General features: G+C 39.9%; 1 protein-coding gene across 1 annotated transcript in view; it reads left to right on the forward strand.

Annotated features, from left to right (window-relative positions):
* The window catches only part of PLXNC1 (plexin C1), a 235,661-nt gene that overhangs the window by 129,167 nt on the left and 81,932 nt on the right, over window positions 1-24,562 (forward strand). The window contains exons 14-18 of the mRNA XM_074221066.1: window positions 6,197-6,400; window positions 6,827-7,012; window positions 8,921-9,023; window positions 15,338-15,439; window positions 15,696-15,799. Of these exons, the coding sequence (XP_074077167.1) occupies window positions 6,197-6,400; window positions 6,827-7,012; window positions 8,921-9,023; window positions 15,338-15,439; window positions 15,696-15,799 (699 nt within the window). The remainder of the gene's footprint in view (window positions 1-6,196; window positions 6,401-6,826; window positions 7,013-8,920; window positions 9,024-15,337; window positions 15,440-15,695; window positions 15,800-24,562) is intronic.

The raw sequence follows: 24,562 nt of genomic DNA on the forward strand, positions 1-24,562 counted from the left end.
TTTTGAACATAATTTAATTTTTTCAGTTACATGCAAAAGACATTTTTCTCCCTCCCTCCCTTTTTTCTCCCCTCCCTGTAACAGTGAATAATCTGATCTAAGTTATACATGTTCAATCAGGTCTTCCTGACTCCAAGTCTGGTCTGGCTATCAGATCACTTAGCTGTTCAATTTCCATATTGACCAGTTTAAAAATATAAATCTCACTCTGCATTGTGAGTTAAAAGCTGATAGCGTGTTTCATCCTCAATTCTTTGGAGTCTTGGTTGGGCACTGACATAATCTTTCCAATATCCCCATCCCTCAGTTTCTAGAATTAAAAAAACTGAACTGTTCACTTATATACCCAAAGGTTGGGAGGTGAAAGTAATTGGAAAACAAAAACAAAAACAAAAATATTATTTCTAAGAGTCAAAATATCCCAAAACATAATTGCCAAGAATCAAAATATCTCAGGAGCCGGGAGCAGGTATGGGGGTAGGGGTAGACGGTAGGAATACCTGCCTTAGGCGCCATAAGATCAACAGATCTCATTTGGGTCCTATAGTTTGCCATGCAGTCCTTTCTACATTCTGATATTCTAGCTATTCAGGGCTTGTGACATCTGTGAACATATCCATCACCGGACTGGCGGTGTATGAAATCTGTACTCATGCAGAATGTAATGTAGTTACAGACCCAGGTGACTTGTTTAGTGTACGGCTGCCCTTCCTGCGCCAAAGCCTCAGTTTGGGAGTTAGGAGGATGTAGGAAAGAGCAGGCGCTAGAGGAAAGCAGATGAGCTGTGATTAGGTCTCTACATGCAGATCAGTGCTGTGTCATTGATGGTTTTAAAACTTTAATAAAGTGCCTGTTCTAAGTGGACTTCAGTATAGGATGCCTCCAAAAGCCAAAATATATTGTAATGCTTCTGCACCCAAAAGCACCAAGATTTTTTAGCTATTTATTCTTTCTATCTTTATCACTTAGCTCAGAACAACTTGAGTGGCACAGTAGACTGTTGGGCCTGTAATCAGAAAGACCCGAATTCAAATCCAATCCTGGGGATTTACTAGCTGTGTGACCCTGGGAATCATCTCACCTATTTACCTCAGTTTACCTCATCTCTAACATGCATAGTAAGAGCACCTTCTCAGGACTATTGATGAAAATCAAATGAGATATTTGTAGAGAGTGGGTATTTTATAACATATTATATATAAGTATGTAATATTTATAAAATAAATAATATAAATATATAATACAAATAATATAATCTAAATAAAATAACATTAGGAAAAATCTGACATTAAACATTTAATAGTTGTATGACCCTGTGCATGTCAATTAACCCTATTGGCCTCGGTGTCCTCATCTGTAAAATAATATAATATATGTATTATACTAAAAAAAGTGAGAACGGGCAGCAGAGAGATGGGGGAGTTACTAGAGCAAAATACTCTGGGTGTGTATGTGTGTGTGTGTTTACATAATTTACTTCTATATGTAGGTATGTATGTTCATATAGTCAGCTGCTGTCACTTTATCTGGAATTACTGATGAATTGTTCAGACCTTATAAATAATTCCTGACTTGACTTGACCAAGGTCATAATTTTTGTATAATGAATGAGAACAAGGAGCAGAGAAGTTGGGGGTTCCTAGGGTAAAATACTCTGTGTGTGTGTGTGTGTGTGTGTGTGTGTGTGTGTGTGTGTGTGTGTGTTGGGTATAATTAGAAATAGTAAGAATCTACAAGTAGTCAGCTGCTGTCACTTTATCTGGAATTATCGATGAACTGTTCAGACTGCTATAAATAATTTCTGACTTGACTTGACCAAGGTCGCAAATTTTGTATAAAGAATGAGAACAAGCAGCAGAGAAGTTGGAGATTCCTAGGGTAAAATATTCTTGGTGTGTCTGTTTGTGTGTGTGTGTGTGTGTGTGTGTGTGTGTGTTTGTACGTATTGGGTCTAATTAGAAATAGATAGTAAGAATCTATATGTAGTCAGCTGCTGTCACTTTATCTGGAGTTATTGATGAATTGTTAAGACTGCTATAAATAATTCCTGACTTGACTTGACCAATGTCACAAATTTTGGATAAAGAATGAGAACAAGGGGCAGAGAAGTTGGAGATTCCTAGGGTAAAATATTCTGAGTGTGTGTGTCACTTTATCGGGATTTATTGATGAATTGTGCCATTACAAAGTCTAGCAAGAGAATGATTGTTGTGGGGAGACATTGCGCTAAGTGACAGACATACCAAAAAAAGCAAAGAGGAAAGAATAGTACCTGCCCACAAGGAGCTTCCATTTTCAATCCTTGAAAAGGAGTTAAGGGAAAGAGGAGGATAGTTTTTCTAGGAATAACTGCCAATGTATATAGCCTATATCAAATTGAGGGGAAGAAAGAGGAGAAAGAAAAGTTGAAATTCAAATGTTTTTTAAAAAATTCAAAAATTGTCTTTAATTTAAAAAAATATTAAGATTGCTTTTACTTCTAATTAGGAAAAAAGAAAATATTAATTTTTAACAATTTTTTAAAAATTGTCTTTGCGTACAACTGGGAGATAAAATAAAATATAAAAAAATAATTATATAAGAAGAAAAGGGATCACTAAAACATTTACAAATGTTTATGAGTGAAAGTTTTGAAGTTGCTTAGAGATCAGAGCTGTATTTTCCAAATGTCTGTACGTAGGCTGGCATAAATCATTGGCTATTCTGGGTGTTCAGGAAGTGATGCTTTTAGCTTGAGAATAAACAGTTACTAAACGATGCTACAGCTGGTGGAAATCAGTTAAAAAAAAAGATTTTCCCAATAAAATCTAGCTACTTCTCCCCAAAAGAGAGAAACAAAATTCTTTTTTGGCATCGTCAACTTCCAGATAACCCCATTCGTCTCTTCAAAGACAGCCCTGACTCAGCCCTTCCATCTGCTCTTGCTATTGACTTTGCTGATCTGTTGGGTGAGTCATAGCATCCCGGCCTTGGAAGGGACTTCAGCGGTCATGGACCCAACCATGCATTCTGCCTGCCATACTGTACTATTGTGTCTCCAGGAAGTGATTTGGCTTACCTACAAAGAATTCCCAACTCCCTAAAATTTTATAACCCTAGGAATTTAGTCTGAGACCTTTCCATGCCCATCTAGTCCATCCCTCTCACCCCCTTTAACATGATTTTATTTATTTTCACATCAATTTGAAAAAAATTAAGATCTAAATTTTTCCCTCCCTTTAGCCCCAATCCTAGCCACTGAGGAAGCAAGCACTATGATATCAATTATACATGTGATGTCTTATCAAAAATATTTCCACATTAGCAACCAAAGGCAAGAAAAATGAAGTGATTTGAGTTAGACCCTACAACAAGGTCCATTTTTCTCCTGGTAAGCAGTATTAATTAGGAAATTCTTCAGTGTTAAGGTGAAATATGTTAACTTTTGTCCTGCATCTAGTTCTGCCTTCTAGGGCTAAGCAGAATCTCTAGTCTAATCCCTCTTTCACTTTAAAACCAAAAAAAAAAACAAAACAAAACAAAAGCAAAAAACCCAACCTTTGAAATACTTGAAGAAAACTACTAAACTCTACCTCCATCTCCCCTAAGACTTCTTCTTGGTGTCTCATCAGGTCTCAATTATAGCCCCACCTTTACAGGAAGTTGTCCCAATCCCTCTAAATTCTAGTGCCTTTCTTCTGTTAATGACTTCTTTTTTTATCCTTTTCATCACTTTTTTGGTTCATACTTTTGCTTGCTGTCTGTTCCATTAGATTGTAAACTCCTTTTGGACAGAGATTTTCTTTGGCCTTTCTTTATATCCCCAGTGTATATGCTTGCTGACTATCAATGTTAAAATGATCTCAGTTCTTTCCACTTTTTTTTTTTAAAAATCTTTTTTTAATTCCCCATTAAAAATGTTTTTGACAACTATCAGCATGGAAAATGCCATCATATCTGTACATACATATGCATTTAGCCAAATGGAATTCCTATAAGAGGAAATTAATGAGAGAATTGCAAATTCAACCCATATGTTGAAATTAGGAGAAATTAGAGAAGAATAGCCATTTCATGACTGATGGAACTATTTTGCAGAAATATAAAGTGTTCATTGCCATGGATGATGATAGGGACCAGTAGACAAAGGTCCAGACTTCACTTGGGAGACCTAGTCACAAGATGTTGCCATCTTGGTGGTCCTCCTGTCAGGATATTGAGTATCTTCTCCCCACATTGGAAAGAGATTGAAAAATTTCATCATTTTCCATCCTTGTAAGTTAGTAAATTTGTGGTCATGCCTTCAAATTCCTTCCCCTCTTTTGTCAAAGTACTGCTTTTCCTACTTCCCTTACTCAGAGTCTGCTCATTCACCACTAGCTCTCCACATTTGAGTCATCCTTCCTCTCCTTTCACTGATAGAGATGCTTGGAAAAGAAAGTTGGCATAGTCCAAAAGCCTTCATTCTTTCTCCACTTTTGTCTTATTTGATAATGGTGGCAGACTGACTTAGTGATCATGGCTTAGAGTGTGAAATCAGGAAGACCTACCTGGATTTCATTCCCCGAGTCTTCTAATCTCTATTTGAGGAAGCGCCATCATGGTAGAATGGGAAGAACAATGATTGGAATCAGATCTGCCCCTTGACATTTGTTATCTGAATAACTTTGGACTTGTCACTTAACCTAGCCACCAAGTCTTACTTGTTCTCTAACTTTATGGTCTCAGGATCCCTTTACACTTTTATTATTTAGGACATTCCCTAAAAGCTAAAAGTATTTAGGACATTCCCTAAAAGTAGGCTCTATGTATTGATATTTACTGTAATTGCAATGAAAGCATCTACATTTATTATGAAAATATTTTTGACTTCTTGAATTCTTCAAGGGATTAACCCCCTGGACTCCAATCTGAGAATCACTGCACAAAGCAGGTTACAATTCAAATTAGTGGAAGTTTTCATATTAGGAGTTCCTATCCTATGGAAATCATAGCCTTTCCTTCTTATGTATTCTTGGTTTAAAAATCTCTCATGAACTGATTAACTTAGAGTGCAGATTGAAACATACTTTTTTCACCACTTTATTTAACTTGCTCTCTCCCCCAACATTACTAATATAGAAATATTTTTGTAAGACTTCACATGTATAATTGATATCATAATGCCTGCCTTCTCAGTGGCTAGGGTTGGAGCTAGAGGGAGAGAAAGAATTTGGATCTCAATTTAAAAAAAAAAAATTAATGTCAAAATAACTACATTTAAAGCAAGGAAGGAAGAGAGAAGAAGAAAGAGAAAGACAGAGGGAAGAAGGAAGAAAGAAAGGAAAGAGTGAAAAAAAAAAGGGGGCAGCTAGGTGGTGCAGTGGATAGAGCACCAGCCTGGAGTCAGGAGGACCTGAGTTCAAATCTGACCTCAGGCACTTAATAATTACCTAGCTGTGTGGCCTTGGGCAAGTCACTTAACCCCACTGTCTTACAAAAAAAACTTTAAAAAATAGTGGAAAAAAAAGAAAGCTATCTCAACAGCCACCAAGATGGTCTACTTACTTCTATTCTTACTTTGAAGTGTTGGTGTTTGAGGGTGGTGGTTGTTATTTTACATAAAACACAGTTACCCACAAACCAGATCATGCATCGCGTAAAATGCTCTGTGTGTTTTCTATCCAACTGGCTTTCCATTCTCTTCAGCCTTGAAGGAAGCTTTCTCCCTTTTACTGTTGGTATCTTCCTCCCTTAAACAGTCTTTCTCTCTGTTGTGGTTAAGATCTCTACTGAGAGTGACTTAACTGACAACAAGTGAGCCAGGTGTCAGCGGTTGCCTCTCCATCCTTACTGTTTTCACATTAGCCTTAGTATGTGGGCTTCAGAATTTTTCGAATCCTTGGGCCCAGTGGTGTCAAAGTCAAAAAGAAAGGGGAGAAGGGAGGGGGCATACTGATATGTATTTTCATGAGCTGTTAGTTATAAAATAGGATATTTGCTATGTTTTATTTGATTTGTTAAATATTTCTCACTGACATCTTACTCTGGTTCAGACTTGATCCCATGCTGGACCCTCGGGACATCCTTTCATTGGTTTACTCTTCCTTCTGGGTCCCTCTCCCCCACCAGTTTAGGCCAAGGATCTGCTCTTCTTGCCACCATCATCTCAAACCCCCTTTGATCACTAATTCAATGAACTTACGGGTTTGGGGTTTTTTTTTTTTCCTCCCTTCAGGTCCTTAAAGAATGTACGGAGACACAGTGCAACTTTTTGGCACCCAATCTGAAGTCTTCCAAAAGTCGTTCAAACGTTAATGTGAAAATGAAAGTACAGGATGTTCTTCTGGACTGCAGCACTTTGCGGTATCACGATGACCCCCAATTTACTGGCTATCGTGTAGACCCCCTTGGGTTGACAGAATTAGAAGTAAAAATCCAAGTAAGTTTATTTTGTGTGCAGGTGGGGAGCAAATGCTTATATGAATTACACTGTTGTTTCTATGTGTTTTGCCTTCCTTGCAACATGAGGTCATAAATTTGGAGCAGGAAGGGAGCGCAGAGACCATCCAGTCCAACACCCTCATGGTACAGTTTGGGAAACTGAGGCCTTAAGAAGTAAAGTCTGATACTGGAAAAGAATTCAAAGGCCATTCAAGTCCAACATCCTCATTGTACAAATTGGGAAACTGAGACTCAGGAAAATTAAGTGCCTTACCCAGGTATCAAAGGTCAAATACAGAATGTGTTCTGTTCGTCCAGAGTCAGGGAAATTTCCACAACATCACACTGCCTTCTCAAATATACTAAATAAGTAACAGGACTGGGATCAATTATTTTTTCCCATTTTTCTATTTTTTCATGGCAGAAAGAAAATGACAACTTCAACATTTCCAAGCATGACATTGAGATGACTCTTTTCTATGGGGAAAACGAACAGCAAAACTGCAGCTTTGAAAATATTACCAGGGGTCAAGATCTTACCACCATCCTTTGCAAAATTAAAGGACTTTCAAGCAATAGTGACATCTTTGCATCATCTAAGAAAGTTCGAGTAAGTCAGCATAACATGTTTATTCAGGACTTATCCTCCCTCTTTTCCCTTCCCCCCACCATCAAGGCCACCACATCCAGTGAAACAACATATGGACATCCCAGTTGGATCATTACATCATTTCTTGAGGGTTGGAAGGGATGATGGAAGTCAACCAATCCAATCTCATCATTTTACAGATGAGGAACTGAGTCCCAGAAAGATAAAATGTCTTGAAGGTTTTTTGTATTTTTTTGCCTTTAAATATAAAATATATTTTTAAAAACTTCTGCAAATCCTTGCAGCTGCCAGTTTCCCCTCGCATCAGCCTTAAGTGTTAAGTTCTGAGCCCGCCATTGTATACGACACTAATGAGCCTTGATAGCTTTTGTTCTCCACATACATTTGTATCATCCCATCTGTGAACAAAAAACACTGTACCCAAACATTACAAACCCCCTTTCCAGTGTTGAGCAAAGGAAAAAAGTTGTGATTTCGGGGCACCTTGAGTCGAATGTTGTCCCAATAGATGATTTTCCTTGATCAGAATTGCTTCAGATTTTGCTTGCTTGTCTTTTTCCAAGACATCCATCAATATTATTTTTATGTTTCATATGAAAATGAGGTGAGATGCAGGCAAGAAACCAGATTTCCTCTCACAGAGAGCTCAACACCAGTCAAGAGATGTCGAAAAGTTTTTTTAAAGTCAACTGAGCTCATTGGATCAAATACTGGTAGCAGCCCCATATGAAGCTCAAGTCATCAATAAACAAACATTTATTAAGCTCCAGATACAATGGTAGGGTTGAAGAATAAATGAGATTCTGCCCTTAGTTTCTCTCAAGGGGAAATTGCAGGTATTTTTAAAAGTGTTAAACAAGGGGCAACTAGGTGGCACAGTGGATAGAACACCAGCCCTGGAGTCAGGAGGACCTGAGTTCAAATGCTGACTCAGATACTTAATAATTACCCAGCTGTGTGGCCTTGGGCAAGCCACTTAACCCCATTGCCTTGCAAAAACCAAAAAGAAAAAAATATTAAACAAAGCACAGAAATGTATCACGGCTTAAGACTTTTGGAATAGCCCATATAAGGTCATTTTGGGGAGAAGTCACTAATTGCAAGAGGGAGAGGAGATCAAGAAATACTTGATGTTTAAAGGATGCATTTAAGCTAACTAAGCCTTAAAGGAAAGATTCTTGGAGACACAGATTATAAGGGAATGCATTCTGAGCATAGGGGATAGCCTATGAAAAGTCATGAAGATAAGAGACAGACTGTCACGTATGAGAAACCATAAGATGTCTAATCTTACAGATTTACAAGATTCATTAAGGGGAACAAGAAGTAACAAGCCTACAAAATAGGTTGAGGCCAGTTCGTGAAAGGTTTTAAACGCCAGAGGAGTTCATTTTTGATTCTAGAACTAATGAGATAAATTAGAGGAAATGAGATCTTATTTGTAATATGATAAAGTGATCCAGAATAATGTCTGACACATCATAGACATTTGATAAATGCTTATTCCCTTCCCTTTGCTCTTTCCTTTCAAGAGATAAGAGTAGCCACTGTAGTTGGAGGATGGAGTGGAGGTGGTGGCAATAGCAGTGATTTTATTTTTTTTAAATACTAGAAATGAGAACAGATGTGAGCCAATGGAAAAATCAGGATTATTTTTTATGAAGTTTCATTTTGCAAATTTATTGTAGAATCAGATTTTTAGAGCATAAGGGAGTTTTCAACTTTATCTAGCCTGTCTCTTCCATCCCTTCCATTGAATATGTGTTTAAAGTTAAAGGAGGAGCTAGAAGTAGCTCTTTGGGTTCCTGCCTCTTTAGGATATTGGGGAATGTTTATGCTATTATTGTCTCTAAATACAAATATGGTACCTGCTTCTTCCTAGAATAACGTCCTCTTTTGTAATGTTAGGTCAGATTGGGAAACTTGGAGCTCTATGTGGAACAGGAGTCTGTCCCATCTACTTGGTACTTTCTCATCGTTCTTCCTGTCCTCTTGGTAACTGTCATTTTTGGTAAGTGCCAACTTTATTTATTGAATATGGAATTTCCTCTCTCCTGAGCTCTTCCTCCAGAGTTCCCTGGCTTCTTTCATGTCTTAGTGAAAATGCCAACTTGCAAGATGCCTTTCCTAATCCCCCTTATTGCCAGTGCTTTCCTTATGTTATTTGACTTCGATTTATCTTGCATGTTTCTTGTTATTGCATCATTGTTTGCAGGAAAGAAAGGAAGAATTCTGGGCTGTGTGTGTGTGTGTGTGTGTGTGTGTGTGTGTGTGTGAAACCGTTTGTATATATAAAAATATCCTTTTTTTCCTAAAGTATTGATCAGATTGATATGAGTAATATAAAATAGAAATACCTTTTTCTTTGGAAAGTCAGTGGATTGTAAAAAAAGGATTAGACATAGTTTTGTTCAACCAAAATTGATTATTTGATGAAGCCATGATTTTGTTGGGGTTGATGTTCTCTCAGTTGATACCTCTCGATCTTTTCCCTTTGGTGTATTTTTTTTCCCCTAAATCCCTCAAAGTTGATTTACTCTAAATACTGCAAGGCCTGTCAGGGGCTTTCCTGGCATCATCTTCAAGAATCCATAGTCTTCCCCTTCAGAGGACAGTAGCACAGTGTAGTGCATCTGGATCCATTACTAACTTCCTGTATAACTTTGGGCCTATTGCTTTCAGTGTCCCAATCTGGGAAGGTTGAATTCCATGTCCCTTCCATTTCTGAGTGTTTGATCCCCTGGCTTTAGTCTTTTTTTTTTTTTTTTGGCAAGGCAAATGGGGTTAAGTGACTTGCCCAAGGCCACACAGCTAGGTAATTATTAAATGTCTGAGGCCGGATTTGAACCCAGGTACTCCTGACTCCAGGGCCAGTGCTCTATCCACTGTGCCACCTAGCCGCCCGATCCCCTGACTTTAGCAGAGAGCATTTATTTTTTTTTCCAGAAGATGATGAGTCCTTTCCTCTTATGTTCCACTGAAACAGTCATCTACTGTCATTTTCATGTTTCACATCTTATTCCAATCCAATCCAACATTGATTAAGCACTGCGGTGGGTGTCTTGAGAGACAAAGCCACAATCACAAAAAAATAAGATCATAGAATTTAAGGACTATAGATCCCTAGTAGGAAGCCATTCAGTCCAAATTTCTCATTTTAGAAACTGAGGCCTGGAAAGATGAGGTAACTTTGCCAAGGTCACACACAGGTGAACTGGGATTCGAACCAAGGTCCCCCGACTTGAAACCCAGCACTTTCTCCATGACTTGATTCTGTTTTTGTAGTCAGAGCCCAGAGTGGACCTGGTTGTGGGGTGACTTACCCAGGTCAGACACATAATGAGCAGGGGAGCCAAGATTTCATTAATATAGGAAGCATTTCTTAATGATTAAGATCACGACACATTTCAATACATTTTGAGCAGTTAAAGTAAGAGAGATGACTGTGATGGGTGGGTCCCAGTTCACACTTTGATCTGGATGTTATTAATTTCTTCACTTTTGCCCAGGTTTCTGACAAACTGGGATAAATACGCTTCCACTGATACAGATAGCAATGTGCCCACACTTCTTCATCCTGTATGATTTCTGTCCATGGAATTAATGCATATCCTCCCAGGCCATCATCCATATCTCTTCTAGACGAAACCATTTGATTCCATTTTTCCTTACTTGAAAACACCTGCCCTGCCTATCTCCCAGGGAGGTTGTCGGCATGGAAAGAGATAATGGATGTGTGAAAGTCTTTAGGAAACTGTAAGCCATGTATTTTAATGCTTGGTTGGCAATGTGATCTCCTTGGCGTGTGTAGTCCCTTCTCTAGTTCACTTATACATTCATTGACCAAATATATCTGCAGAACACTACAGAGAGCTGGCAGTACCTCCCTATCCTGTCTGACTCTTGGCCCTATTCAGAAACTCCTCCATCATGGGACCTACTCAGTATCCTGGAGAGACTCACCCCCTAGTTGGAAATATCAGAAATTATTATTAGTAGTAGTATTTCTTATCAAAATTTTTGTGGCTCTTTGGGTTGTCTCCAAGTTTTCCAAATCCTGTATCTCCATGACATCTAAAGCCTGGAACAGGATTCTAACTGAATCTAGATCAATGTTGGAATAAGAAAGATTAGCTCATGAATACTAAATTCAATGAATAATCAACCAGGTAATGGAATACCCAAGTATTTATTAAAACATGGGAGATACCAAGAAAAAACAAGAACAATCCCTGCCTTCAAGGAGCTTATATTCTAATTATATAATTTTATTTTGATTTCAAGTTCGTTCTTTCTTTCTTTTTCTTTCCTTTTTGCCTTGCTTCCTTCTTTCCTTTCTTTTTCTTTCTTTCTTTCTTTCTTTCTTTCTTTCTTTCTTTCTTTTTCTTTCTTTTTTCCTTGCTTCCTTCTTTCCTTTCTTCTTTCTTTCTTTCGTTTTTTCTTTCTCTTTCTTTTTTCTTGCTTCCTTCTTTTCTTTCTTTCTTTCTTTCTTTCTTTCTTTCTTTCTTTCTTTTTTCTTGCTTCCTTCTTGCCTTTCTTCTTTCTTTCTTTCTATCTTTCTTTTTTCTTTCTCTTTCTTTCTTTTTTCCTTGCTTCCTTCTTTTCTTTCTTTCTTTCTTTCTTTTTTCTTTCTTTTTCTCTTCCTTTCTTTAGTTCTTTCTATTGCTAGGCTTCCCTCTTTAATGCTCATTATATTTTATATTCATTTCCACTTTGTGATTCATTGTCCTCATCCTCTTCTCTCTCCAACTCATGAATATCTTTTCCTGTGTCATATTTGTGAAGATTATTTATGTTTCTGAAGTGACCTATGCAAAGACTCAAAATCTTCATCAGTTTTATCTCCATCTGTTTCTCCACTTAACAAGGTCCTTTTGAGAATCTGAATCTCCTTCTGGTAACTCTACACCACTTGTTGCCATCAGGAGATTTAATTAACCTACTCTTGATTGTAGAGAAGCCACATGGTGCTATGGAGAACATGCCAGACTTGGAAAAGGAGGACGACCTGAGTTCAGATATTCCTTCTAATATTTACTAGTTATGTGACTATGGGTAGGTCCCTTAACTTATCTGAACATCTGACAACTTTCTGTGATTTTTGCTGCCTAATGATTGCATTGGTAATCTTGCAATAACCTGAGAAATCATGGAAAGCTCTAGACTATTGATTAGCCTTCTTTTGTGATCAACTTATAGGAAGAAATGGTCAAGATGTTGAGAGAAATCAAGGAAATCCCTCCTTCTGCCCCCTGAAAATTAAGGGAGTTCCTTTGATGAATTTATGGGAGGAGATAAACAAGATTCCCAAGGAATGAGCCTTTTGATAGGCTTTTCTATGTTTCAGTGAAGGAAGTTCTTACATGTACCACAGAGGCAGCACTGGGGAATGCAGACTGGACTTGGAGACAAGAAGACCTGAGTTCAAATCTAAGGCAGCACTAATTGCCATCAATTTCTTTATCTATGATATGACCAAATTGCCTCATAATTCCATTTCAGGCTCCAGATCTATAATCCCTTCATCAAAATGCTAAATAATCCCTAGGCTGATCCTTATAAAATATAACTCAATAGTACATTCTCATCTCCATTTAGAGCTAGAAGGGCCTTGGAGGTCATCTTGCCTAAGGAAACTAAACCATGCAAAGAAGATGACAGGGTCACACAAATAGTCATAAATCTGGGATTAAATCTCAAGGCTTTAACCTTAAAAGTCAGCATACTTTCTATGAACAGAAGGTTCCATCAGGTCCCTCTCTGAGATGACTAGTTCAATTATAAAGAGCCCCACCAGCTGCTTACATGTACTCCAATCCACATTTCTCTAGTTTGGTTAAAATAAAAAGGTACACAAGGGTATGAATTATCATTGACTCATCATCTGTGTATTAAATATGCATATATATGTATATGTAGGTGTCCATATCTATAAAATTCATCTATATATAATGATAATTAATATAATATATTAGTATGTTTTATTTACTTTTGCAAATATATTTGTGAATCACTGCATAGACTATTAAATAGGAATACCCTTTTCATGTTCTCTAGGAGACGTGAATGGATCACAGTTAGGGAACCATATGTTTAATTTTGTTGATAAAGAGAAACTCTTAGATGAAGGAATTTCTCTCCACCAATAGATAGAGGTGTCTTTTCTGGGACTTGGTCATGGTTGCACAGCTAGTATGCATCAGAGTTCAGACTTGAACCCAAGTGTTTGTAGTCCCAAGACCAGTTCTTCACCTCTTATAACACACTGCTTCTAAAGAGAAATGAAAATCTCTTATAATATTACTTAGAATTGATCTCTGAAGGAAAAGACTCTATTTAGATGGAACTATGGTCTCATCCATGTGGATCACATCATCACTACTCATTCATGCCTACCTATCCTATTGCCTTCTTCTCCATGTCCTTTCAGAAGTTCCCCGAAAGGATTCAATAAACTGATCATCTTCTTTGCCTTCTATTGACACTGTAGGGATAGCTTTATGCCTTACTCTTGCCTTGTGACTAAGAATCTTTTTTTCCATTATGATGACATCTTATATTCTACTTCTCCAGCATTCCTTATTTGCAATGGCTTGCCTGCAGTTTCCAGTCATCACGTGACTCTGGTTGCCCTTTGTTTGATACTCACTTCTGATTTTTTAAAGACTATAAGGTTGTCACATGACTGTCAGCCAGCCTTAAAACAACATAGATAGACAGATGATGGGTGTCAAAAAAAGATGGACCTGTAATAATCCTCACTAGCAATGTTTTCAGTGTCTAATCTTCTCAAATTGTTCCTTTAAAAATGTAACTAGGATTCAAAATCGGACTGCTCTGATTCACAAAAATTGAAGGAATTTCCATCATAATCAGTATATTAGTATTTTCCTAGGAGGTCCTTAAAATATTGTGGCAAGTAGTAAAGAAATGTTAAATTGCCATAACCTGGAAGGCCTATGCTCCTTTGTCTTATTCCTCTGTTAGAATATTACGTTCTACAAGTTATGGTGGCACGTACCCATGAGCTCTGTTGCTGGGGAGGCTCAAGCTGGTGGATCACTGGAGATCAAGAATTCTGAGCTACAGCTGGCTACTTGATTGGGTTTCCACACTAAATCCAATAACAGTGGGGTGAGGCCCTAGGAAGCAGAGACCACCAGGCTAACCAAGTTGGGGGAAAGTGATCCAGGTTCTAAAGAAAAGCAGGTTCTTGTGGATCTGAAATGGGATCAGTCCATGAATACCTATAGAGAGGGGAGGTGAGGAGAGGAAAGGAGGATGAGAAGTGATGAGATGAGAAGGAAGAGAAAAGAAGGGAAATGAAGGGAAAGGAGGAAAGGAGAGAGGAGTTCCCTCAGAGCAAGCACAGTATGTCCACACCTTAGCAAAGTGTCTGATACGTAGCAATCTCTTAATTGATCCATAGCAAGAAATGTTGAACTTTGACCAGATTTTTTTCCCTGATTACTTTTCCAGGTTCTCCCTCCCAAGGGAATTTTAAGTCTTTCTTCGTATTTGCCTTTTGGGCAACTAGATGACACAATGTTATAGGGTGTTAGGCCTGGAATCAGGAAGCTCTGAGTTCAAATCCAGCCTCAGACTCTAGCTATGTAACCTTGAGCAAGTCACTTCACCTCTGTCTGCCTGAAGTCTCCTCATGGGGATAATAATTACATGAATCTCATTGGGTTGTTGAGAGTCTCAGATGAGGTCATTGCAAAATGGTTAGAACAGTGCCTGAGACATAGAGGTATTTTATAAATGCTTATTTCCTTCCTTTCCCATTTTGTATAAAAACTCACTCAATTCATGTCAATGAGCATTTATTAGGCACCAATTATATGCAAGACTCCAAGAATACAAAGATGAAAACAAAATAGTCCTAAAGCAGCTTACTCTCAATGGGAGCTTAAAACCAGCAAAAATCCTCAGCTATATCATTTTTTATTCTTTTTTTAAATTTTTTATTCTTTTGATATTTTATTTTATTATTCCAGTTACATGTTAGGAAAGTTTTTCAACATTTATCGATAGGTATATGCATATTTTTAAGTTACATAATTTCCTTCCACCCTCCCCTCAGTGGCAAACAGTCAGGTGTCAGTCACTTTTTATTCTTTCTTCATTTTTTAGGAACTCTGCATTGTTTCCCCTAGAACTATAAACTGTTAAGTCTGGAAAGGACCATAACATGCCAGATCTCTTCTTCTAGATGAGGAAATAGAGGCACTGAGAGATTAAAATGGCCATCCCTGCTCAAAGGGGGATTGGATTGGCTAAAGTGTTTGAATCCTATATTCAAGATGGGTTTTTTTTTAATAGTTGCTGTCGTCGTCACCAGATACAAATCCAAGGAACTGAGTCGCAAGCAGAGCCAACAACTGGAACTCCTAGAAAGCGAGCTCCGGAAAGAGATCCGTGATGGTAGGCTCATCTATTCCTTTTTAAAAGGCAGTCTTCCATTTCTGACCCAGAGACAGATGCAGAAATGAAATAACTTTTTGCATAGAGTCAGAAGATAGCGGCCTAGTGTTTGGGACCCAATCCCCCCCTGTAATTATCTCATGCTTTTCTTTAACAAGCACCGAGGTCATGGTTAGCATTAGACGGAACATCTCTGAGAGCATGTCTCCTGTTTGTTGAGTTTTAATCCATTGCTCTTGGGATTCTGTTTCTGTAGGATTTGCTGAGCTGCAGATGGATAAATTGGATGTGGTGGATAGCTTTGGCACCGTTCCCTTTCTGGACTACAAACACTTTGCTCTGAGAACTTTTTTCCCTGAGGTAAAGGAACATTGATCTGTGTTTGAAAGGCTAAGGCTGGAATAGTAACAAGGAGGGGCATTGCTAATGTAAAGATTCTTCATTTGTTTTTCCAAAGGAGGCTTCTGATAATTTGTTTTGTATGGGAGAGGAGCATGTTTGAATTGAGGTGGGAGACCCGGTTATTAATTGTATGGATAGGATGGTACAGAATATAGAGCTCTGGACCTAGATTCAGAAAGACCTGAGTTCAAATCCAACTTCAAACACTTGACTCTGGCAAGTCACTTAACCTCTAACCCCTGTTTGCCTCAGTTTCCTCATCTATAAAATGAGATTAGTAATAGCACCGACCTCCCAAGATTGTGGTGAAGGTCAAATGAGATACTCTTTGTAAAGAGCTCAGCAAATCTTAAAGTAGTTTATAAAGCACTTTTATTTTGTTTAGTCCTTTCAGTCATGTCTAACTCTCTGTGATCCCTTCTTGGGGGTTTTCTTGGCCAGGACAGGGAAGTGATTTGCCATTTCCTTCTCCAGCTCATTTTACAGAGGAGGAACTGAGGCAAAGAGGGTGAAGTGATTTGCCTGGGGTTGCATTGCTAGTGAGTATCTGAGTTGGCCATTTCCTTCTCCAGCTCATTTGGCAGATCAGGAAACCAAGGCAGATGGGGGAAGTGACTTGCCCAGGGTCACACTGCTAGTGGGTGTCTGAGCTGGCCAGTCCCTTCTTCAGCTCATTTGACAGATGAGGAAACCAAGGCAGATAGGGTGAGGCAGAGAAGATAAAGTGATTTATTAAAGTCACACTGCTAGTGTCTGAGTTAGCCAGTTCCTTCTCCAGCTCATTTGGCAGATGAGGAAACTGAGGCAAACAGGGTGAAGTGACTTGCCTGGGACCTCACTATTAGTAAATCTGAGGGCAGATTTGAACTCACGTGGATGATTCTTTCTGACTGCAGATCCGGTGCTCTGTCCGCTGCTCTGTCAAGGTGAACTGAGCCCCCAAAGGCCGATTGTCAGAAACATCCCTTTATGTCCTATAACACTCAGGCCATGCTAAACGAGAGCTTGTATTACCACAGTCCTTGTGAAATGCTCCTAAGCCAGGCTTGGCCAAAAGCCCAGCTGTGTGCAGGAAGCACTTTTCACCCTCACCATAATTCTAGATTTGAGCAATAGGATACATGAGGCAAGTTTCTTGAGGCTGGGCTGCCTCCATAAAGTACCCATGTTGGGTTTTTCTAATGATGGATCTCTGGATGAGACATGATACCAGTAATCCTTGGTTTGGTTTGGTCTTTTTCCTAGGTTATCTATTCTTCCCCTTGATTTTCTACCATGCCTCCCTCATCACCAATCACTGAGGATGACACAGTGCCATTCCCCAAGTTGTGTCTTATGCCTGAGAATGCCACCATTGCCATCTATGTCTGAGTACTCCCTACATCCCTCATAGCTCAGCTCAAGGGACTCCCCCAATGGGAAGCAAATCCCCCCATCTCAGGCTCTAGTACCCTCCCAATAATCAATTTTCTGTGTTTGTAAACCCTCCCCAGTAGAACAAATCTCTTTGAAGGGAAGGACTTTTTGTGGCTTTGTCTCTGTTCCTCATTCCTAGCTCAATAAATGTTTCTTGAATAAAGGAAGAAATGATATTTAAAAAATACTTTGGGGCAGCTAGGAGGTGCACTGCATAGAGCACTAGCCCTGGATTCAGGAGGAACTGAGTTCAAATCCAGTCACGGACACTTAATAATTACCTAGTTGTGTGACCTTGGGCAAGTCACTTAACCCCATTGCCTTGCAAAACAAAAAACAAAAAAAAAAATTTGAAGAGATAGAACAGAGATGTCAAACCTGAAATAGAAAAGGAACCTGTGGGATACGTATCGCTTTGGTTCTAAATATATTATTTGGGTTTTGTTATGTTTTCACTTATTTTGTTAAATATTTCCAAATTACATTTTGTTTGTAAGGCATTTGGTTTTTGTAAGGCAATAGGGTTAAGTGGCTTGCCCAAGGCCACACAGCTAAGTAATTCATGTCTGAGGTTGGATTTGAACTCAGGTCCTCCTGACTCCAAGGCGGGTGCTGTATCCACTGCACCACCTAGCTGCCACCCCCCCACCACCAATTAAATTTTAATCTGCTTCAAAGAATGTTTTTGATATATCTGGGCTAGGGTATTGGGCAGTGGATGACTGATTGGATTTACGGACCCATGTCTTGCCATCCTCTTCCTCTGCTCTCTCTCTGTCTTCCCCCTCCTTTCCAGATGGCAGAATTTAAGCTCTTTGAAGGCAAGGGATATTGTTTTTATATCTCAGGGGCTAGGATGGCTGATGGTAAATATTAGGCCCTTAAATAAACCAAAGAATGACTGCAGGCCCTGTCCTGGGATTGCATCCTCCTCACTGTCTTTCAAATAGCTGAGGTCCCTGTTAAGAATTTAATAGCAATAGAATGACAGTCTCCTGTCCTCCCCAGGAACTCTTTTGATTTGTGAAGCTAATGAGAATGCTTTAGGTCTGATTCTGTGACCCCAGTAATATATTTGCCTAGGTTTCCCCTAATTTAGTCACCCAAAGACAAGATGAAGAAATGACTGTGAAGGCAAGCTAACCTGCAGGAAGGCTTATTAGTTCAGAGGGCACAGGGCTGGCTCCACCCTCCTAGTGATTAGGGGCAACAAGAAGAGTTGCAAGGATGCCAGCTGATTTAACAGAGGGCAGGGAATAATCCTGGCAGCCCCCTGGGAACAGTGTGAAAAATAGAAGCCGGGCGAGCTCATTAAGGAAGAACGAACAACGCCCAGAAACAGCATACATTGGTTTGGGGGGGAAATCAGGAAAGCCACAGTAAGAGGAGAAGGGGGAAGAGAGAGAGTGAGGAGGGAAGGAAAGAGAGGAGAAGAGGGAGAGAGAGAGAGAGAGAGAGAGAGAGAGAGAGAGAGAGAGAGATGAAAAAAGAGTGGAGAGAGGGAGAAGGGGGAAAAGAGGAGGGGAGAGAGAGAGAAAGAGGGAGATGGGGAGAGAGGGAAGAAGAATGGAAAGAGAGGAGAGGAGTGGAGGGAAGGGGAGAGAGAGGGAGATAGAGATGGAAACAAGGGAGAGAAGAGGGAAGGGGAGAGAGAAGGAGATGAAAAAAGGGGAGAAACGGAGAAAAGTGGGTAAGGGGAAAGTGAGAGAGAGAGAGAGAGAGGAGAGAGATGGGAAAAAGAGGAGGGGAGAGAGAGAAAGAGGGAGATGGGGAGAGAGGGAAGAAGAATGGAAAGAGAGGAGAGGAGTGCAGGGAAGGGGAGAGAGAGGGAGATGAAAAAAGGGGAGAAATGGAGAAAAGTGGGTAAGGGGAGAGTGAGAGAGAGAGAGAGAGAGAGAGAGAGAGAGGAGAGAGATGGAAAAAGAGAGGATAGAGGGAGAAGGGGGAAAAGAGGAGGGGAGAGAGAGAAAGAGGGAGATGGGGAGAGAGGGAAGAAGAATGGAAAGAGAGGAGAGGAGTGGAAGGAGTGGAGGGAAGGGGAGAGAGATGGAGATAGAGATGGAAACAAGGGAGAGGAGGAGGGAAGGAAGAGAAGAGGGAAGGGGAGAGAGAGGGAGATGAAAAAGGGGAGAGGAGGAGAAAAGTGGGTAAGGGGAGAGAGAGAGAGATGGAAAAAGAGGGGAGAGAGGGAGAATGGGGGGAAAGAGGAGGGGAGAGAGAGAAAGAGTGAAGAGGAATGGAAAGAGAGGAGAGGAGTGCAGGGAAGGGGAGGGAAGAGGGAGAAAGAGATGGCAACAAGGGAGAGGAGGAGCAAAGGAAGAAAAGAGAGAAGGAGAGAGAGAGGGAGATAAAAAAGAGGGGAGAGGAGGAGAAAAGTGGGTAAGGGGAGAGAGTGAGAGATAGAGGGGGGAGGGAGGGAAATGAAAAGAGAAAGAAGGGAGGGAAAGAGAGAAGAGGGAGGGGAGAGAGAAAAAATGAGGAGGAAAAGGAGAAACAGATACAAATGAGAAAGGGGGAGAGACTAGAAGGAAGGAAGAATCAAGGAGATACAAAAGGAGGGAGGGAATAAACCACAGCCAGCAATACAAAGGAAGGCCACTTGATATGGTAAAAATAGTCCTGAGTCTAGACAAGCTCTAGAGGTGACCGGAAAACTGACTTTGGAGCTGAATTTTGGAAATGTGTGAAACCAAGTGACCAAGGTGAAAGAGGAGAGCAAGCCTGGCTTGGGCAGCAGCTGTAAATCATATTTATCTTTAAAATGTTAAATTTTGTCTTTAAAATCTTTAAATTCATCTTTAAATAATACATGTCTATAGCTTATTTTCATGTTGTCTCCTCCCTTAGGAAGTCAGGAAGATCTGAGTTTAGTTCTAGTCTTAGACACTTCATTAGTTGTGTCATTCTGGGCAAGTGATTTCACCCTGTTTGCCTTAGTTTCCTCATCTGTAAAATGAGCTGGAGAAGGAAATGGCAAACCACTCAAGTATCAAATGGGGTCAGGAAGAGTCTGATGGAACTGGAACAACTAAACAGCAGTGGACTTGAGTCACAAAAACTCAGAATGAAGAGAATATCAAGGAGAAGAGAACTGATAGTATTCGACAGCTGCTGTTTGTCCTTCATTCTCAAAGAGGACCACGGCCATTAAGGGGGCGATGCCATGCCACGCAAGTGAATTGGATTTAAGTGAGGGAGGCTTAGGCAAAGTCACCAGCCTCATTTTCTCCTATGGAACCATCTGGATCCGAGTGGCCAGATATAGATCAGGGCAACAGGAGACAGCCCCTGTCAGAGCCTGCAAGGAGGTCAGGAAGGATGAGGACTGAGATAGACCATTCGATTTCTCAATTAAGAGATGGTTAGGGGCGGCTAGGTGTCCTAGTGGATAAGGCACTGGCCTTGGAGTCAGGAGTACCTGGGTTCAAATCTGGTCTCAGACTCTTAATAATTACCTAGCTGTGTGGCCTTGGGCAAGCCACTTAAGCCCATTTGCCTTGCAAAAACCTAAAAAAAAAGAGAGATGGTTAATAACTTTGGAGAGAGCCGTTATGGTCAAATGATGAGGTTGGAAGCCAGACTTTGAGCAGTCAAGAAGAAAGTGAATGGAAGTAGTGGCACTGATTGATTATGGAAAATTTTGTCCAAACCCCCCAAAGGGGAAGGGAAAATAAAGGACGATAGCAGGAGGAGACGGATAAGTCAGGTGGATTGTTGTTGCTTTAAGACTGGAAGAGACAAGAGAATGTTTGTAGGCACCAAGGAAACAGCCAATAGAAAGAGAGAAACTAAAAATAAGGGAAGAAAACAAGGTGCAATGAGATCATTACATGCCTCTTCATGGAAGACAAAAGGTGAACGAGACTGGCAACAAAGGGATCTGACTAAAAGGAGAGGGAGAACAGGAAAGAAGAGGGAACCAAAGAATGATCTTAATTTTTTTTTAGTGAAATATGAGACAAGGTTCTCAATTGAAGAGGGTGGGGAGTAGTGGAACCATGGGAAGCTTGAGAATAAGGGTAAGGTGGGGGAAAGCCTCTATGGTGAGTGGGACATTGAATCGATTGGGGATATAAAAATCATTGCTCAAATGAGTATAAATTTTAAGCAGACCCAGTCATCAAGTTTTAATGATTCTCTCTAGTACTACTTAGCAAAATGTGACTAGAAGCAAAGTCCAAGGATGCTAAAATTAATTCAAGGTCAGGATTTGGCAAGACCAAGATGACCAGTTTTGTTTTGCAAGGCAATAGGGTTGTGATTTGTCCAAGGTCACACAGTTAGGTAATTAAGTGTCTGAGGCTGGATTTGAACTCCTGACTCCAGGGTCAGTGCTCAAGCCACTGAACCTCCTAGCTGCTCCTGACCAGCAATATTTTTAAATGATGAGAGGTTCCATTATAGAAGATAAGATAGAATTGAACTGGTTGATCCAGGACTTGAGATTCAGAAGGGAATAGAGGTAGCTGGCCAGTAGCGCGATGACTTGGAAAGAACTAACGATGGATTGAAAATCAGGGTGTAGACGAAGACAGAATTAGGGTTCATAAGACAAGTAATAAAAGACTGAATATGAACGATTACAATCAGAGAAAGGAATTATAGGGGTCATGAACATGGACATGGAGCATTTATGGGTGGTGGCAAGGTCAAATGAAATCTGGGGAAGATGAAGGAAAAATAAGACCAGACTCCTAGGCTCTACCTTTGGAGACTGGACAGATACAAATGGGTAACTGAGGTGAAGTGTAGGAATCGATCATAGTTTGCCATGAGGAAATTGAGGAATTGGAAAGATAAGGGTGTTTGATGGAATATCAGTATATATGTTGGAGTCCCCTAGTATAGTTATTGGGGAAGAGAGAGATGGTAAACCAAGTAAACTCATTGCAGAAGGAAGGAGAATGTCCTAGAAGTTGATAGAAAAGAGTTAATCTGAGTGGAATGATAAATAGGTATATTTCTTTTATTTCTTTGTTTCTTCCTTTCTTCCGGGGGGGGGGGAGTTAAGGACTCACCCAGGGCCACACAGCTAATAAGAGCCTGAAACCAGGATTGAACTCTGGTCCTCTAAACTCCAGGTCCAGTGCTCTATCCAGTGTTTCACCTAGCCTTTCAACTCCTCCACTCCTTTCAATTCCTCCACCACAACTGGTGAGCCAGGAGTCAGTGAAAATACACCCATCACTACAAAGGGTGACCAGGGACACCCTATCATTGGGAGGGAGCCAGGTTGCAGGGAGTTCAAGAAAATGGTAATCATGAGACAGAAAACAATTTAAGACAAAATTTGACAGAGCAGTGCAATGGTTCAAATCCTTCTTCTGACACTACTTTTGTGACCTGGGCAAGGCTCTTAACTCCTTTGAGGTTCATTTTCTTCTATGGTTCAATGAGGGGCTTGGATTCGATTGCTTATGAGGTCCCCTCCAGCTCTAGAGGCATGACTAGGCACAACAGATAGAATGTTGACTTTGGTATCAGAAGGTCCTCAGTTCAAATCTGGTCTCAGATACTTTCTGAGCCTGGGCAAGACACTTCACCCTCTTTGCCTCAATTTCCTTTGGAGAACCAAACGGCAAACTTCTCCAATTAAACCCCAAATGGAGTTATGTACAGATGGACATAACTGAAAATGACTCAATAACAACAATCAAAATTGTGCTAGGTTTCTGAGATTGCCCTGGTTCTAAGGTCTTTCTCAAATAGTCAGAAGCCTCAGAGAAGTCCACAGCGGTTTACCCCCATGATCACCCACCTAACATTTGTCTTGAGAATTATCCTGGGGATACAGTAAACCAAGACCCTCTTTGCCTTAACTACCAAACAATTGCATCGTCAGTTGTGTTATGTTTCATTTTATTTCCTTTTTTGGGTGGGGTTTGCTGAAAATTGGAGAAGAAATCCAAGTTGGGTCAGGTCTCCTTGTGTCAAGAGTGTTGGCATATGGGAAGTTCAGAATTCATATTTGAACTTCCTTTTTTGAAACAAAAAAAAAATCTGTTTTTCCTCTTCAAATACAGAAAGACAATTCAGCAGAATTTCAAGGAACTAGAAAATGCAAACTGAATTTCCTTTTTCTACCTACAATTCTGGGAGATGGTGCCCCAATATTCTGGTTTGAATTAGAAGCATGTAGCCAAAAATGGTATTGAGAAGACTTGCCTTCAAATCATACTGGAAATAATCCAGATTTTTTTCTCATCCTAATAAAAGGGAAAAACTGGGCAGTTGAGCTAATGTTTTCAAGTTCAAAAAGGTTATCCTAGCCCACATATTTCCTATTTGTTCCTTTTCCAATAATTTTTTTAATATCAGCTGGATTTTTGATTCACTTTCCAGATAAAATACATTTCAAAATTAATTATCACAGAGTCATAGATTCAGAGCTTAAAGGACCTCTCTGAGGTCATCTATTCTATTTATTTCAGAAAAGATTTAATAAGTGCCCACTGTGTTCTTGGTCATATTAAAAAAAAAGGCAAAAGACAATCTCTTCCCTTAAGAAGCTGTTACAGTTTAATGGGAGAAACAACAAGTAAAAAATGTGCACAAAGCAAGATAAATTGTTGTTCAGTCCCTTTTGAGGTTTTCTTGGCAAAGATACTAGAGGAGTTTGCCATTTCCTTCTCCAGCTCATTTTACAGATGAGAAAACTGAGGCAAACAGGCTTAAGTGACTTGTTCAATTAGAAAATGTCTTTGGCCAGATTTGAACTCAAAAAAGATGAGCCTTCCTGACTCATCTGCCCCAGCACTGCCCCAACCCCCTCATTTTACAGATAAAGAAATGGAAGTCTGTACAAAGTCCCCCAGGTAGTCAATAGTAGTGAGGGTAAGAGCAGGGATTTTAATGCAATTCTTCTGTTTCCAGAGCTGGCATCCTTTCTGCTGTGTCATGCTCTTTTTTTTGTGTAAGATCAAAGTTAAACTCCTCTGTTTGTTTTTATTTAAGGAGTAAACTAATTTATTTTGGAACAAATGATGTGGTGGATAATGAGGGAGCCAAGACCATCCTCCGACAGATCCTTGCTGTTTGACTTTGCGTAGGGCACCATCTCTTAGTGGCCCTGGGCAGATATCTAAGACTAAAGTTAAGGAGAAAATACTGATCTGTGTGGGGAGTTGGTGCTCATCAGGGACCCCTTACACCTACTCTCTGAAATCATATCTCCATTCAAAAAAAACAAGAAAAGATGAGTCAAACTGAGAGTGGCTTTTGTATCTGTTGCAAATTAGTTGGTAAAAATCATAGGATGGAGGAGGGGAGCAGAGGGGAGAGAAAGAGGGAGAGAACTTAGAATTC

Source organism: Macrotis lagotis, chromosome 2 (genome assembly GCF_037893015.1).
Source record: "Macrotis lagotis isolate mMagLag1 chromosome 2, bilby.v1.9.chrom.fasta, whole genome shotgun sequence".
Classification (NCBI taxonomy): Eukaryota; Metazoa; Chordata; class Mammalia; order Peramelemorphia; family Peramelidae; genus Macrotis; species Macrotis lagotis.